Source organism: Nanorana parkeri, unplaced genomic scaffold (genome assembly GCF_000935625.1).
Source record: "Nanorana parkeri isolate BGI_ZX_2015 unplaced genomic scaffold, ASM93562v1 scaffold606, whole genome shotgun sequence".
NCBI lineage: Eukaryota > Metazoa > Chordata > Amphibia > Anura > Dicroglossidae > Nanorana > Nanorana parkeri.
The window spans coordinates 1-15,315 of NW_017306874.1; the positions used below are offsets into that span (position 1 = coordinate 1).

The following is a 15,315-nucleotide window of genomic DNA, read 5'->3' on the forward strand; positions in this document are numbered from 1 at the left end:
GTGCCTGCAGGAGTGGCAGTGCTGGTGGAGGGCCCAGGGACAACCAACATTTTCTCAGGGACCACCAGTTGGTGACCGCTGCCTTAAAGGACACCTGTGGATGCGCTAAAAATATTATGTATCTTCTGAAAATGCTAGTTGCTTGGCTGGCTGGTGCATTGTCTTCAGTCCTTTATGAATCACTGGCCCGGAACAAGCATATGAGCAATCCTCAACTTTTGTGTGACTTTTATTAGTATATTAGTGTAGCGCTCACCCCGAAGGAGCCGCCAGCCGATCATCACTAGTTTGTCTAGGTGTTTTAGTATTCAGCTGCCCCATTAGCATCAACCGCTCTCCTCTAGTGCCCACACAGTTGATATCCAAGCCAAAAGTATAATGCTGAAGAACTTTTATTAAACATATTCCCTCTGGGAGAGAGGGTATAGGGATCCTAGACATCCAGGGTAGAACAGACAGACTCCAGACTTACTAGTCCCTTTTAGCAATTTGGTGTATATCCATCTGTACCACAGTGAATAGGAATTTGAGTAACAGATGAGCACAAATCTTCAGTAGTAGAGACACCAAACGTGTTCCTGAGGTCCATTATGTTCCAGGTACCTCCAGCAGCCAGCAGCTTCCCTGGTTCTCCTTCTCTGACCACAGCAGCGGCCTCCTCCAGACTTGAGGCCTAGCGAAACACTTCCAGCTCAAGCATCTCCACCCCCAGGCCACAGGCCTAGCCTCGGGGGTGGCTGGACAATCCCCCAACCTGGACTAATTCATGGCTGGCACAAGACTAGATTGAGCACGTGACAATTCCCTTGAGTATATAAACACTTATCCAGCATGCAACACTGGTCGGGAGTAGTGATGGGCTCGGGCATGTTCGCAACTCCACGTGCCGAGCCCGCCAGGAAGCTGACAGCGCCGCAGCGCCAATCACAGGCACGGAGACATTTCCCGATCTCACCCAGGTAGCTACAATCAATGCCAGAATACCTGGAATTAATCAGATAAATGCCAACTATAATTGAGATAGACTGACTACAGCTCTGGCAATCACTATATTTCCAGTAGCCACCTCACAAAAGGTGATGGGGGCTACATTAGTATTAGTTAGGAAGCCAGGGAACTAGCATTTTTGTAAGGTGGCTACAAAGGGAAGCCTCACTATTTCTCTCATGGTAGGTGTACTTTAACCTTAAAACACCACTTACCTCTAAAATGAACCTAATGATGAAACTACTATTATCCCAGTGAAATGAAAAATATTATGTCAATAATACTACAAAAGATGATTGTACACTTCAATCCATGAAGTCTAGGAATCCATACCAAATACATTGTGCACTGATTTTCATACAAAGAATGAATGATCCAACCTATAATGTAGTTGGGAGATGATACTGAAGTGTTACAGATGAACAGAACAGTTACAGAATGCAGAACAACTAAGTCTGAACGTCAGGGCGGATTCACACCATATCCAGTGCGTTTCAGTACGGTTCATGCCTGGAATGCACTGGATTGCATAAACCAAGCCTCCCACGTTCTGGGAGGGGGCGTGCTGGTGCATGCACTATTTTTTGCAATCACACTGCCCCAGAAAGTGGACATTGCTGTACCATGCGTTCTGGTGTGGGTGATCGCACTGCGGCCAGGAGGTGTGTCACCGGTGCCATTGGCATGAATTGCACCACCACTCCCTCCCCAGAATGCAGGAGGCTTGGTTAATGCAATCCAGTGCATTCCAGGCATTGCTGCCCGGTGACCCTGTACTCTATCCTTGCTTTACCTTATTGCCGTTTAATCTTCGCTCTCTCTCCTGGCTGTCTCTCCTCGCTCTCTTCCTTGGCTGTGTCTCCTCATTCTCTCCTCTGGCTATCTCTCCTCACTCTCTCTCCTGGCTGTCTCTCCTCGCTCTCTCCTGGCTGCCTTTCCTCTCCCTCTCCTGGCTGTCTCTCCTCTCTCCCTTGGCTGCCTCTCCTCACTCTCTCCTGGCTGCCTCTCCTCTTCTCTCCGTGCTCTCTTTCTCTCCTGGCTCTCTCTCCTTGCTATCTCTCCTCGACCGCTCTCCTGGCTGTCTCTTCCATGCTGTATCTCCTCTCTCTCCTGGCTGGATCTCCTCTCTCATCTACCTAGCTGTCTCTCGTTGCTCATCCTCCTGGTTGTTTCTCCACGCTTGGCTGTCTTTAACTTACTCTCTCTCCCCTTGCTTTGTCTCCACGCTCTCTCCCCTGGCTGTCTCTCTTTGCTCTCTACCCTAGCTGTCTCTCCTGGCTTCCCATCTGGCCATCTCTCCTTGCTCTTTGCCCTGGCTGTCTCTCCTTGCTCTCTCCCTTGGCCGTCTCTCCATGCTCTCTCTCCTGGCTGTCTCATGGCCCTCTCCCCTGGCCATCTCTCCTTGCTCTTTCTCCCTTGGCTGTCTCTCCTTGCTCTCTCCTGTATATTCTCCCCCAAAAAATTGCCGTGCTGCGCTAGAGTGCTTTGGTTTCTCTTGAAGAAAATGTGGCAACCCTAATCAGCTCACCTCCCCAGACCCTTGTACCAGGGGCAGCGCTAGTGTAACACTGCATAGGCAGATGACTGTATGTGTGTGGGGGGGGGACCTTGTACCAGCCCTGGTCCCCTCCACTGGACATCCGCCTCTACCATCACTGATCATCACAGTTTATTTATAATTATTGATTATTGTTCGCATTTTATTCATTATGAGTGTAAGTTGGGGCCTCACATTTGAGTTTCGTTTCAGGCCTCACAAAGTCTAGAGCCGCCTCTACACAAATGCCAATTTAAACCCAAGCAAGTTCTTCTATCACTATTGTAATGCATTGTTCTCTTCATGTTTCATTTTTTAGTGACATTCTTAAGAATTCCTTGAAGGATCGTTTACTGGAACTAAAATGTCATTTTACTTGGAACCTGTGTGGAGAAGATGTAGACATCGATTCTGTGGAAGAACGGCTAAATGACCAGGTTGTGTTTTTGCCAGATGCATACAATCACAGGAAGTACAACATCCTGGCTTACCTAAAGCATCTTAAAGGAGACCATGATGAAGCCTTGCTCCAGCTGCAAAAAGCAGAAGCAGAAATCCCAGCATCCAGCACATCTAAAGACACAGACGTGAAGAGAGTTGTAACGTATGGTAACTTTGCCTGGGTTTATTATCACCAGAACCAGGTTGACAAGGGTTTCACCTATGCTGAAAAGGTGCAGACCATTTTACAGAAATATGAGTCTCCGGCAATGCAAAAAACTCTTCTGTTAGACATATATAGTGAACAAGGCTGGACTTATATGTCATTTACAGGAAATTACTATCAACGGGCTGCTGAGTGCTTTGAAAAAGCTCTGGAACTCGACCCAGAAGATCCAGAATTGAATTCAGGCTATGCCCTCGCTGTGTATAGAATGGAAGGTTTTGCTTTCCTCAGTAAACCAGCTAACAAATCTGTTCCACTCTTGGAACGAGCTGTTCAATTAAATCCCAGTGATACAGTGGTGAAGGTTCTCCTTGCTTTGAAGTATATAGATCTGAAAAACTGTAGACAAGCAACTCTGTTAGTAGAACAAGCTCTACAACAACAACCTGAAAGCCCATATGTCCTTCGATATGTGGCAATGTTTTACAAAAGAAGTGGAAATATTGGGAAAGCTATTGAAGTGTTTAAGAAGGTAGATAGTTTAACTCCTAATTCCAGTGCTATCCATCTTCAGCTTGGTAAGTGTTACAAAATATTTATTTATAAACACAGAGGATTAGACGGTCAGCCAAATGGTGAAGCCATTTCAAATGCCATGTTTCACTCTAAAAAGGCTGTCGAGCTAAATAAGTCAAATGTGGCAGCTTACATTCTATTGGCTGACATATATGTAAAAGCAAATAAATACCAAAAGGCCGAAGAAGAATTTGGCAAAGCTCTGACCGTGAATAATATCAAGTGTGAAGAGAAACAAGAGCTCCATCTCAGGTGGGCACAATATTTTATGAGATCTAGAAAGTCGGAGTCTGAAGCAGTAAAGCATTTTAAGGAAGTGATAGAGATACAAAATCAAACAATATTCAGAGAAGATGCCATTAGAGCACTGAAAAGACTTGCAGAAACCATGATATCCCAAAATCCAAAGGATGCCACTGGATATGGTTTGCTTGGGTTCATCCACCAGCAAGAAAGACAGGACGTCGCAGCACTGAAGAACTATGAAAAGGCCCATCTGCTGGACCCAGATAGCGAAGAGTATTTGGATGCTTTTGCTGCTTTGAAAGCCACATAATCATAATATAACATTGTTTTCTCAAGTTGCGAGATGAGGATATACTGATGGCATGAAGCCAAAGCAGTGCACTGAATACTTTGAATATAAAGCTTTCTATGGCATATACTACACTTTGCATTGATTCTGCATACATCTAGTAATGTTAACTAGAAATGGGTATTAGCATTAATCTTGTAAATTTATACTGCACTGATCATTTGTGAATCACATAAGTGCAAAAAATCATTCATGGAATTATTTTATAACATAGTGAAGGGAAAGACATGCTTCCTATTGCCCTTACCTAATCAGATACTATTTCTCCTTTCTAAAATTGGACCAAGGGAATGACCACTCGATTGCTGAGCCAGGCCGGTTAATGAATGGTTTAAAAAGACATATTACATTACCCATACAAGTCAAATTGATAGTGTTTCTGCAGAGGGCCTGCTGACCTACTTATACTCACCTTGCCAATTTTCACCTGCTGCTCCTTTTTCCATCGCAGCTAATGATATGCAGAGCTTTCAGGTATGGGTGAGTACATGACCTCCTGCTCAGTGACAGTGCTGGGGTCTAGCAGCCAATTGTTAGGCCTGAGCACTGTCACATGACTAAGGCAGTGCAATAACCACTCTGACTAGTTGTCGACGCTGGTGAATTTAGTGCTGCCTGTGACAGAGTACGGAACTGAAAGAGAGCGCAAGCAAGGTGAATATAAGAGGGTCAGAAGGATCCCTTTGCAGAGACACTATCACTTGGACCTGCATGGACAAGGTGACAGCGTCTTCTTCAAGGGTCCAATAGCAACAAACGTTTAGCACCATATGACCAAAATCCTAAAACGCATTAATAATCTACTTGTCTCTAACTGTTTATAACATATGCACTGTACATATAGTATAGTACAATACATATACACTGTTTATTACATATATAGTACCTCTTGACTGTTGTATGTTGTTCTGGCTTTCATTGTGTTGTAACACTTACTTAATAATAATAAAAATGGCTGATACATAATAAAAATTGCAATATACAAATGATTATAATAAAAGCGGTAGTTCTCTGAATTATTATGAACAATATAATTTACTGTACTTTTAATACAAGGGTATTGCAAACATTTTCTCCTATCTATGGCCTGATTCACACGGATGTGCACAGCCATACAGCATGCATGTCAGTGCAGAGACTTGAGCCCAGGAGGGACAGCTGGTGCATGTAGCTGCATCTGGTCATTTATGTTGAACAGGTAGCTAGCTGTACGTGGCTACACGCACCAGCTATCCCACCCGGGATTCTCTGCACAGATGTGCATGCTGTAATGCTGTGCATGTCTGTGTGAATGAGGCCTTATTTTATTCCTAATATAAAGTGATATCTTGCAACCAATGATGCATCCCATTATGGTTATTATTTTCAATAGGTGATCAGGCATAAAGCAGCAAATTAGACGATAATATATCTGAAGTGAACCTGTGCCTGTCCATGTAGGCCCCTTTCCCCAGCAGCACACACTTACCTTTCCTTTGTTCCTATGTTCAGCTACTGAATGTGAAGAAACATCGCCCGTTCTAAGCTCCAAGCCATACTGGTCAGAACTTACAAAGAAATGCCCGTATGTGACAGCGTCGGAGCAATCACTAGACATGTAACCCCTGCAAAATGTTTACTTTTGGATAGATCTTTTTTTTCATTTTTTAGGATTTGCGGATCTGAAATTCAATTCGGTTAGTTATTCGGACTTTCGATTCATCTGAAGTTTAGTTTGGGAAAGATCAGAATTTTCCTTTTTGGAAAAAAGTCACATGACCTTGCCTGTAATGCAACCCCCAAAAGCCAAAAAAAAAATCTGATTGGCCAGAGAACAGTCAGATGTCCAATTTAGTTGTATAAGCAAGCAAGTAAGCATCCTGTTAAAAGACTCTGCCAGGAAGAAATCCAATCAAAAACAGAAGAGAAAAATATTCATAACTTCTTCCTAAAACAACCACCATAAATTTCCCATTAGTATTAAAACCATTCTTCCCCCCTAAGGGTCTCAACTAAAAAAAAGCAAGGGAAACGACAACCACAAATCCTTCCCAACCCTAAACCACAAAAAAAAAAGAAAAAAATCCCAAACAAAATGAATTGGAATAAAATAAACATCTTGGGGTGCATATGGCGTTACGAGAATCAGACGTTTTCGAATTGAACTATGTGCAATTATCGGTGGAGATGCAGCATAGATTAAATAGTTGGGGCCCGAAAATGCATTTGTGGATGGGAAGGATGGAGTGGATTAAAATGGATATCTTACCAAGGTTTATTATCTATTTTAAACTATTCCAATTAAAATCCCAAGATCTTACTTTAGAACCCTGAGGACAGCTATGATCAAATAGGTGTGGGGACCTAATTCAACACAATTAAGACATGATTAGTAATGCATAGACGGGATGGGGGAGCAGGTCTTCCACATATGGAGCTGTATTATTGGGCAGCAGTTTTAACTCGTATTACAGACTGGTTTTCCTCTACCAGAATCCAATTGTGGATATCTATTGAACAAGCAGCTACTCCATTAACACTGACCTCAATCCCATATGACCCCCTTTGAGGACTTGTGTATGAACCAAAAGGAAAGCAAACATAAACTATCAAAGATATACCACATCGGGGGGCGTGGCCAGCAGCCGCATGTAGACAGTCGCACCGGAACGAGCTCTCCACAAGAATCCTGTATCTCATTCTGTAAATCACCTTGCCGGTCTCCTGTCTCCAGCCGGCTTGCAGGGGGTGATCCTCCGGTCCTTGTGGCACAGAATTGCCGGGGTGAGCGGGCGCTTTGACCGGCGCAGATGTCGAAGAAGAAGGAGGGTAAGCAGGGGGGCCTGGTGTCCCAAGATGGAGGCGGGCTGCAGGCAGCGATCCGGACCCCGAGCAAAGGGGCAGGGGATAAGCAGAAGGACCATGCGGCCCGTCTAGAACGTTTTGCCCATCACCCTGACACCCCCAAACAGCGGAAGCTCTCCTATCAGGGGGAGCGTGGCTCCTCAAGAGAGTCCATGGGTGACCCCCTGCTGTCTGACTCAGATGGCCCTGCTGACCCTGTGTTGCCTGACAGCATGGCGTCCAATGCCACTAAGGGACTGAAGCCCCCCAAGACAAAGCTTAAGGTGGCTGAGCCTACCCTCGCAGATGTTTATGCCGCAGTTCAATTGTCTAACACCGCACTGTCTGCCCTCACTGATCAGGTGCAGGGGATGAGAGCGGATATTTCATTTATTCGCCACGATGTGCAAAAGGTGTGGGAACGCACTGCAGCCCTGGAGGGCAGGGTGAGCGACTTGGAAGATTCCACTGCTCCGTTAACTGCAGATGTCAAACAGGCTATGCAGAAGATAAATGCAAACTCCATGAAGGCTGATGATATTGAGAACCGACTGCGTCGGAACAATATATGGGCTGTCGGCATCCCTGAACGCGCTGAAGGCGCAAATGCGACTGAATTTATCGAAAATTGGCTCTCTGAGGTCTTTGGGAAGGACTATCTGTCTTCGCTGTTCGCTGTCGAGAGGGCGCACAGGGTCCCGTCTCGTCCCCTCCCTCCCGGGAACCCTTTTCGTCCATTACTGATCCGACTCCTCAATTATAGGGACAAGGAGCGAATCCTCCGGAAAGCGAGGGAGCTGGGGGAACTCTCGCTGGAAGGCGCAAAGGTCATGCTGTTCCCGGATTTCTCCCGTGAGGTGCAACTGCGTAGGGCCAAGTTTCAAGATGTGAAGAGACGTCTGCAGCAGATGCACCTCGCATATTCCAAGATATATCTGGTGAGGCTACGTGTGGTGGCGGGCAGCGAGACCCACTTTTTGACCAACCGGCACAGGCTTCCTCATGGCTGGATAGGGTGGCCTCCCGCAAGGGTCTGGATACCTGACATTCTCCGTTCGCATTTCAGCCTGCAATTTCTTTGTTTACAGCATTTTTACCGGTTCCGATTCCCTGCAAGCAACATACTTTCTTTAGCAAGGTGACCCGTTCACAGGGCCGGCCTTAGGGGTGTGCGAGCAGTGCGGCCGAAATTGTGGTACAATATATGCCTTATATTTGCAATGTCAGTTCACTTAATTAATCTGGTCTCCTGGAACGTGAGAGGTCAGGGAGACACGGTGAAAAGAAAAGCTGTTTTAGGCCATGTCCAGCGTACCTCCCCTTCCATAATCTGTCTGCAGGAGACACGTTTAACCCTTGATACCTATACCACCCTGAACAGACGTTTCTGTCAGGTCGGGTATCATTCATGCTACTCCACCTACTCGAGGGGAGTTTCCATTCTTGTTCATAAGAACTTGCCGTTCTCCTGCAAGCAGGTAAAGGTGGATAGGGCAGGGAGGTATGTGTTTCTTCAATGCCGCATTTATGATTTAAATTGTGTTATTGCATCAGTGTACATTCCGCCCCCATTCTCAAGTGAGGTTCTGAAGGACCTGGCGCGGTTTTTGGCTGATAAGCTACCGCTCCCGGTCCTGGTTCTAGGGGATTTTAATAATGTCATGGATGTGGGTAAGGACAGGTTCCCGTGTCCATCGCCCGCTACCTCTTCCTCAGGGACTCCCTTTGGTAGCTTGTGCTCGGAGCTGGGTCTGCTGGATCTGTGGTGCCTGTCGAATCCCACTACCTTGCAATATACCTGCCATTCCTGGTCTCACAACACCCTCTCGAGGATAGATTATGCCCTGGGTACATCAGAGCTGGTGCAGTATGTTTCCAGAGTTGTGATACACCCCAGATGCCTATCGGATCATTATTTGATCTCGGTACAACTCTCTTCGGGTAGGCCCCGCTCGATGCTCCCTTGCAGTCTACACCCCCACTGGCTGACCCTGTTCCCAGACCATTCCTCACTGGAGACTGAGGTTTCATTTTTTCTGTCGGTTAACATTCCATCTGCACCTGTGGGGGTGGTCTGGGATACCTTGAAAGCTTATGTTAGGGGTCTTCTGCTTAAAAACATTTGCTCTGCTAAATCTAGGTCTAGACGGGATATGCAGGAGGCCTGTCAGAGGGTGGCAGATTCCAAGAGGGAGTACATTGGTAACACGTGTGTTGCTACGGAGGGCGCCTGGCAGGGGGCTCAGCGTTCCCTCTCTGCTTTGCTATCGGTACAGTCCCAGCATAAACTATTTTTCTCTAAGCGGGTGTTCTGGGCGGAGGGAGATGCAGCAGGCAAGCTTTTAGCTCAGATAGCCAGGGCTCAGCAACCCACCACTCACATTAGGGCTGCCTCTGACCCGCAGGGGAATACGCATTCAGATCAGGGGATGATATCGGACATATTCTGTTCATTTTAAACCTCCTTATACAAGACCAGGTAGGCCTATACTGCTTCTGAGCTGGACAACTACTTGGGTAGTATCCCTATACCTTCCCTTGAGGTGGCTGACAGGTTGGACTTGGAGGCCCCCATCACTATGGAGGAGCTGGAGCTGGCTATGGCTAGTTTCCCGAATGGAAAGGCCCCTGGGCCGGATGGACTTCCTATTGAGGTCTATAAGACCCATGCAAAGGTGCTTCTTCCTACCCTGTTGGACACTCTTAATGAGGCCTTCTCGGTGGGACGGCTGCCGGATACTATGTACGAAGCCACAATTATTGTTCTGCCAAAAAAGGGTAAAAACCCGCTGTTACCAGATTTATACAGGCCTATTTCTCTGTTGAATTCAGACATCAAGCTGTTGGCTAAGGTTCTGGCTAACAGGTTGTCCCAAAAGATTGCTTCAGTTATACACTCAGACCAGTCAGGTTTCATCCCTAATAAATCTACCGCTCTTAATATACTAAGAGTGTTTTTGAACATGAAGATCCTGGTTGACAATCCGGGTAATAGGGCACTGCTGGCCTTGGATGTAGCCAAGGCATTTGACAGTGTAGAGTGGAGCTATCTGTGGGCGGTCCTCTCTGCATTTGGGTTTGGGCCCCGGTTTTGTAAGTGGGTCAGGTTGCTGTATCACCACCCCTCTGCCAGAATAAAGGTTAATGACTCCCTGTCTGAGGCTTTTGTGTTGCAGCGGGGCACCAGACAAGGGTGTCCGTTGTCCCCTTTACTGTTCGCCCTGGCCATTGAGCCTCTGGCGGTTCTGGTTAGGCAATCCACAGACATTGTGGGTTTTAGGAGGGGGGCCTTGGAGGAGAAGATTGTGCTGTATGCGGATGATACCCTTTTGTTTCTCGTGGATACACGATCTTCCCTCTCCGATGCTATATCCCTTTTAGCTGGGTTCGCAAGGTATCTGGCCTGGTCGTCAATTGGGAGAAGTCCAATCTGCTTCCGCTGGACCCTCTGCCTGCGCCTTTGGCTCCAGAGTTGTCTCATCTGCAAGTCCAGACGGCCATGACCTATTTGGGCATACAACTAACGGCTTCTCCCCTTGACTACCCCTCTCTGAATCTGCTTCCCCTGCTGAAGAGGTTTAGGTCTCAACGGGCATCCTGGGCTAAATTACCACTCTCGGTGGCTGGTAGGGTGAATTTGATCAAAATGATATGGTTGCCCCAGTTATTATATGTCCTCCATAACTCCCCGATGTGGATCCCAAAAAAGACCTTCCGCCTGATCGATGGGATATTCAGGGACCTGGTCTGGAGGATGAAATCCCCCCGGCTGCGTCTTGATGTCCTGCAGCGTCCAAAGACTTATGGGGTGCTGGCTTTGCCGAACCCCTGGTTTTACTTTGTGGCCTCACAGGTGCAACATTTGGCTGCCTGAGCGGGGAGGACGATTCCCCCACAGTCCCTTGTACTTCTGAAATATTTGTTTCACGGGTTGGACCCTTTGTGTTACCTGGACAGTGACATGTATGTTAAGGGACACTCTGCACTTCCTACGGTGCGCTTGATGGGACAGGTTTGGGCTACCACCAAGCGAGCCTTGGGGGTGGACCAACTAACTCGTTACACTCCTTTGTGGCAAAATGGCATGCTGCCGGAGCTTCTTCCCCTCCAGGGTACGGTGGACTGGACCCGTAATGGGGTTGTATCAGTCTCTCAGTTGTATCCTGTGGGGGAATTGTGTTCGTTTGAGCATCTGGTCTCCACCTTTGGGCTTTCTCGCAGGTGCCAGTTTCAGTTCCTCCAGGTGCAACATGCTCTACGGGCACAGTTTGGGCAGGACCCCCCTAAGTTCTCACCTACACCGACATTGGATGCGGTGTTATTGGCTACTCGCACCAAGGGAGTGATCTCCTTTCTGTACAGTCACCTCCTCCGAAAGTCTGATGTTCTTAACCCATTGAAGTGCAGGGAGGGGTGGGAGTCAGACCTGGGAACTATATCTCCTTTCTGTACAGTCACCTCCTCCGTAAGTCTGATGTTCTTAACCCATTGAAGTGCAGGGAGGGGTGGGAGTCAGACCTGGGAGATATGTCAGATGAGGATTGGGAAGATGTCCTTCAGGGTGTTGAACAGGTGTCATTGTCGCACAGACATAGGCTGACGCAATTGTTCATTGTTCATAGAATTTACAGAACCCCAGAATTTCTGTTCCGTATTGGGTACAGAGCTGACCCAAATTGTCCGAAGTGTGGCCACCATCAGGGTTCTTTAATCCATCTCCTTTGGAGATGCCCCAAACTTGTACGTTATTGGGGTAAGGTTCTAGAGGTCATTAATGTAGTCTTTGAATCCTCCTTGAATAATACCCCACTGGTTTGATGCTGTATCACCACCCCTCTGCCAGAATAAAGGTTAATGACTCCCTGTCTGAGGCTTTTGTGTTGCAGCGGGGCACCAGACAAGGGTGTCCGTTGTCCCCTTTACTGTTCGCCCTGGCCATTGAACCTCTGGAGGTTCTGGTTAGGCAATCCACAGACATTGTGGGTTTTAGGAGGGGGGCCTTGGAGGAGAAGATTGTGCTGTATGCGGATGATACCCTTTTGTTTCTCGTGGATACACGATCTTCCCTCTCCGATGCTATATCCCTTTTAGCTGGGTTCGCAAGGTATCTGGCCTGGTCGTCAATTGGGAGAAGTCCAATCTGCTTCCGCTGGACCCTCTGCCTGCGCCTTTGGCTCCAGAGTTGTCTCATCTGCAAGTCCAGACGGCCATGACCTATTTGGGCATACAACTAACGGCTTCTCCCCTTGACTACCCCTCTCTGAATCTGCTTCCCCTGCTGAAGAGGTTTAGGTCTCAACGGGCATCCTGGGCTAAATTACCACTCTCGGTGGCTGGTAGGGGGAATTTGATCAAAATGATATGGTTGCCCCAGTTATTATATGTCCTCCATAACTCCCCGATGTGGATCCCAAAAAAGACCTTCCGCCTGATCGATGGGATATTCAGGGACCTGGTCTGGAGGATGAAATCCCCCCGGCTGCGTCTTGATGTCCTGCAGCGTCCAAAGACTTATGGGGTGCTGGCTTTGCCGAACCCCTGGTTTTACTTTGTGGCCTCACAGGTGCAACATTTGGCTGCCTGAGCGGGGAGGACGATTCCCCCACAGTCCCTTGTACTTCTGAAATATTTGTTTCACGGGTTGGACCCTTTGTGTTACCTGGACAGTGACATGTATGTTAAGGGACACTCTGCACTTCCTACGGTGCGCTTGATGGGACAGGTTTGGGCTACCACCAAGCGAGCCTTGGGGGTGGACCAACTAACTCGTTACACTCCTTTGTGGCAAAATGGCATGCTGCCGGAGCTTCTTCCCCTCCAGGGTACGGTGGACTGGACCCGTAATGGGGTTGTATCAGTCTCTCAGTTGTATCCTGTGGGGGAATTGTGTTCGTTTGAGCATCTGGTCTCCACCTTTGGGCTTTCTCGCAGGTGCCAGTTTCAGTTCCTACAGGTGCAACATGCTCTGCGGGCACAGTTTGGGCAGGACCCCCTAAGTTCTCACCTACTCCGACATTGGATGCGGTGTTATTAGCTACTCGCACCAAGGGAGTGATCTCCTTTCTGTACAGTCACCTCCTCCGTAAGTCTGATGTTCTTAACCCATTGAAGTGCAGGGAGGGGTGGGAGTCAGACCTGGGAGATATGTCAGATGAGGATTGGGAAGATGTCCTTCAGGGTGTTGAACAGGTGTCATTGTCGCCCACACATAGGCTGACGCAATTGTTCATTGTTCATAGAATTTACAGAACCCCAGAATTTCTGTTCCGTATTGGGTACAGAGCTGACCCAAATTGTCCGAAGTGTGGCCACCATCAGGGTTCTTTAATCCATCTCCTTTGGAGATGCCCCAAACTAGTAAGATATTGGGGTAAGGTTCTAGAGGTCATTAACGTTGTCTTTGAATCCTCCTTGAATAATACCCTACGGGTTTGCCGTCCAGGTTGGTGGTGCGGAAGTGGGTTTCCTCCTCCCCCCCCACACTGGAGCTATGGCTGGAAGAACTGGACAGAATGGTAGAGTTTGAGAGGGTCACATATAAGCAGAGATGGAGCCTAAACAAATTTGAGAAATTGTGGGCCACATGGCAGTCTTACAGAGGAAGTGGGAGCACGGGTTAAGGAGGGTGAGATGTCCTGAGGCTGGGCTTGTGGATATGGGGTATATCTGTGATGGATACTGGGATTGGGCCGAATATCTAGAATCATCTGTAAGACTGAGCTGACTGGATATTTGGGTGGAAAGATCCATGGTGTCTTATTGTTTTTTTTGTTTTTTTGTTTTTTGGGGGGTTCGCTTTACCTTGGTTTGAGGCTCATATTGAAGTGTATTTTCTTTCATTTTAATAAGTCTCTGTAACGTACTGACATTTGACTTTATACAAGTGTGGATTGTTTTTTGTTTGAAAATGTTCAATAAAAAAATTATCTGATTTAGAAAAAAAAGATATACCACATTCTTTTAACCTGAGCCTTTTCCGATAGACCGTTTTATGTGCGGGGATGGGAAACAGAACTGGGCTATAGATTATCTCAAGATGATTGGAAACGATCTTTTGTGTTAACATTTAAATCGAGTATTTCAAGCTACATCCAGGTACAGAACCTTAAGTTATTGACAAGATGGTAGAGATAGCCCACTTTATTACATAAGATCTTCCCAAACATATCCGTTTGATGTTGGAGATGTGGAGTAGAGAGAGGTACTATGCTACATATATGGTGGTCCTGTCAAGAGATTTAATCTTTCTGGGAAATGTTCTGTAAAATAGGAGCACATTTTATTAAGGTGCAGGGACTGTTTACACCTGAGGTCACGCTATTGACTATTATACCAGAACCAATTAAAGAAGTCAAGAAAGGCTTATTTAGATGTTTTTATATTTGCTGCAAGAACTGTAATAGCTAGATATTGGAGGTCTCAAGATACCCCGAAAATTAAAGATTGGTTTAAAGAAATTTATTTTTTAAGAAGGGTAGAAGAGTTAGTAGCGTGATCCCAGGATAGGTACCCACAATTTATGGTGATATAGTTACATAGTATTTAAGGTTGAATAAAGACACAGGTCCATCAAGTCCAACCTATTGCATGTGTGCATGTGCTTCTACATGTGTTTGAGTCCATGTGTGATATTGTTCTTAAGTGTACCTGTACCCCTGTATGTTACGGTCCCTGAGGAAATCGTCCAAACGTTTTTTGAACAATTCCACACTCACCGATTAAATCACTGTTTGTGGCAGCAAGTACCAGACCCTAACCGCTCGAACCGAGAAGAACCCCCTACGCCCCTTGTGCTGAAATCTTTTCTCCACCAATTTTAGGTGGTGGCCTCTGGTCTTTTTTTTGAAATTTACATGGAAACCATGCATAGAGTCTGACATCACTATCATGTCAGATGTCCAATTTAGTTTAGTTTTGAAAAAGACATTCGGATTCATTTGCATTCAGATGTGTTCAAATTCAGATGCATTCAAATGTACAAATTTAACAAAATTCGTACCAATATCCATTCGGAACAAAATGAAATTTACATGTCTAGCAATCACCGAGTACCAGAACTCTCACACAGAGTCACATGATACTGTATACCCAGAAGTAGCAAATATTTTCCAACAACACTGACAGATTAGGATCAGGGCCAGTGCTAGACTATTTTGCGACCCCCCCCCCCCCCCCCCCACACCACACCCA

At 46.6% G+C, this 15,315-nt stretch overlaps 1 protein-coding gene across 1 annotated transcript; it reads left to right on the top strand.

The window, feature by feature from the left end:
• Positions 1 to 2,843: 2,843 nt before the first annotated feature.
• On the top strand, positions 2,844 to 4,263 carry LOC108792134 (interferon-induced protein with tetratricopeptide repeats 5-like; the record flags this gene model as incomplete). The annotated part of the gene is made up of 1 exon (XM_018562836.1): positions 2,844 to 4,263. A coding segment is annotated over one exon (1,420 nt), but the record flags the coding sequence as incomplete, so codon positions are not given.
• Between the last annotated feature and the right edge of the window lie 11,052 nt (positions 4,264 to 15,315).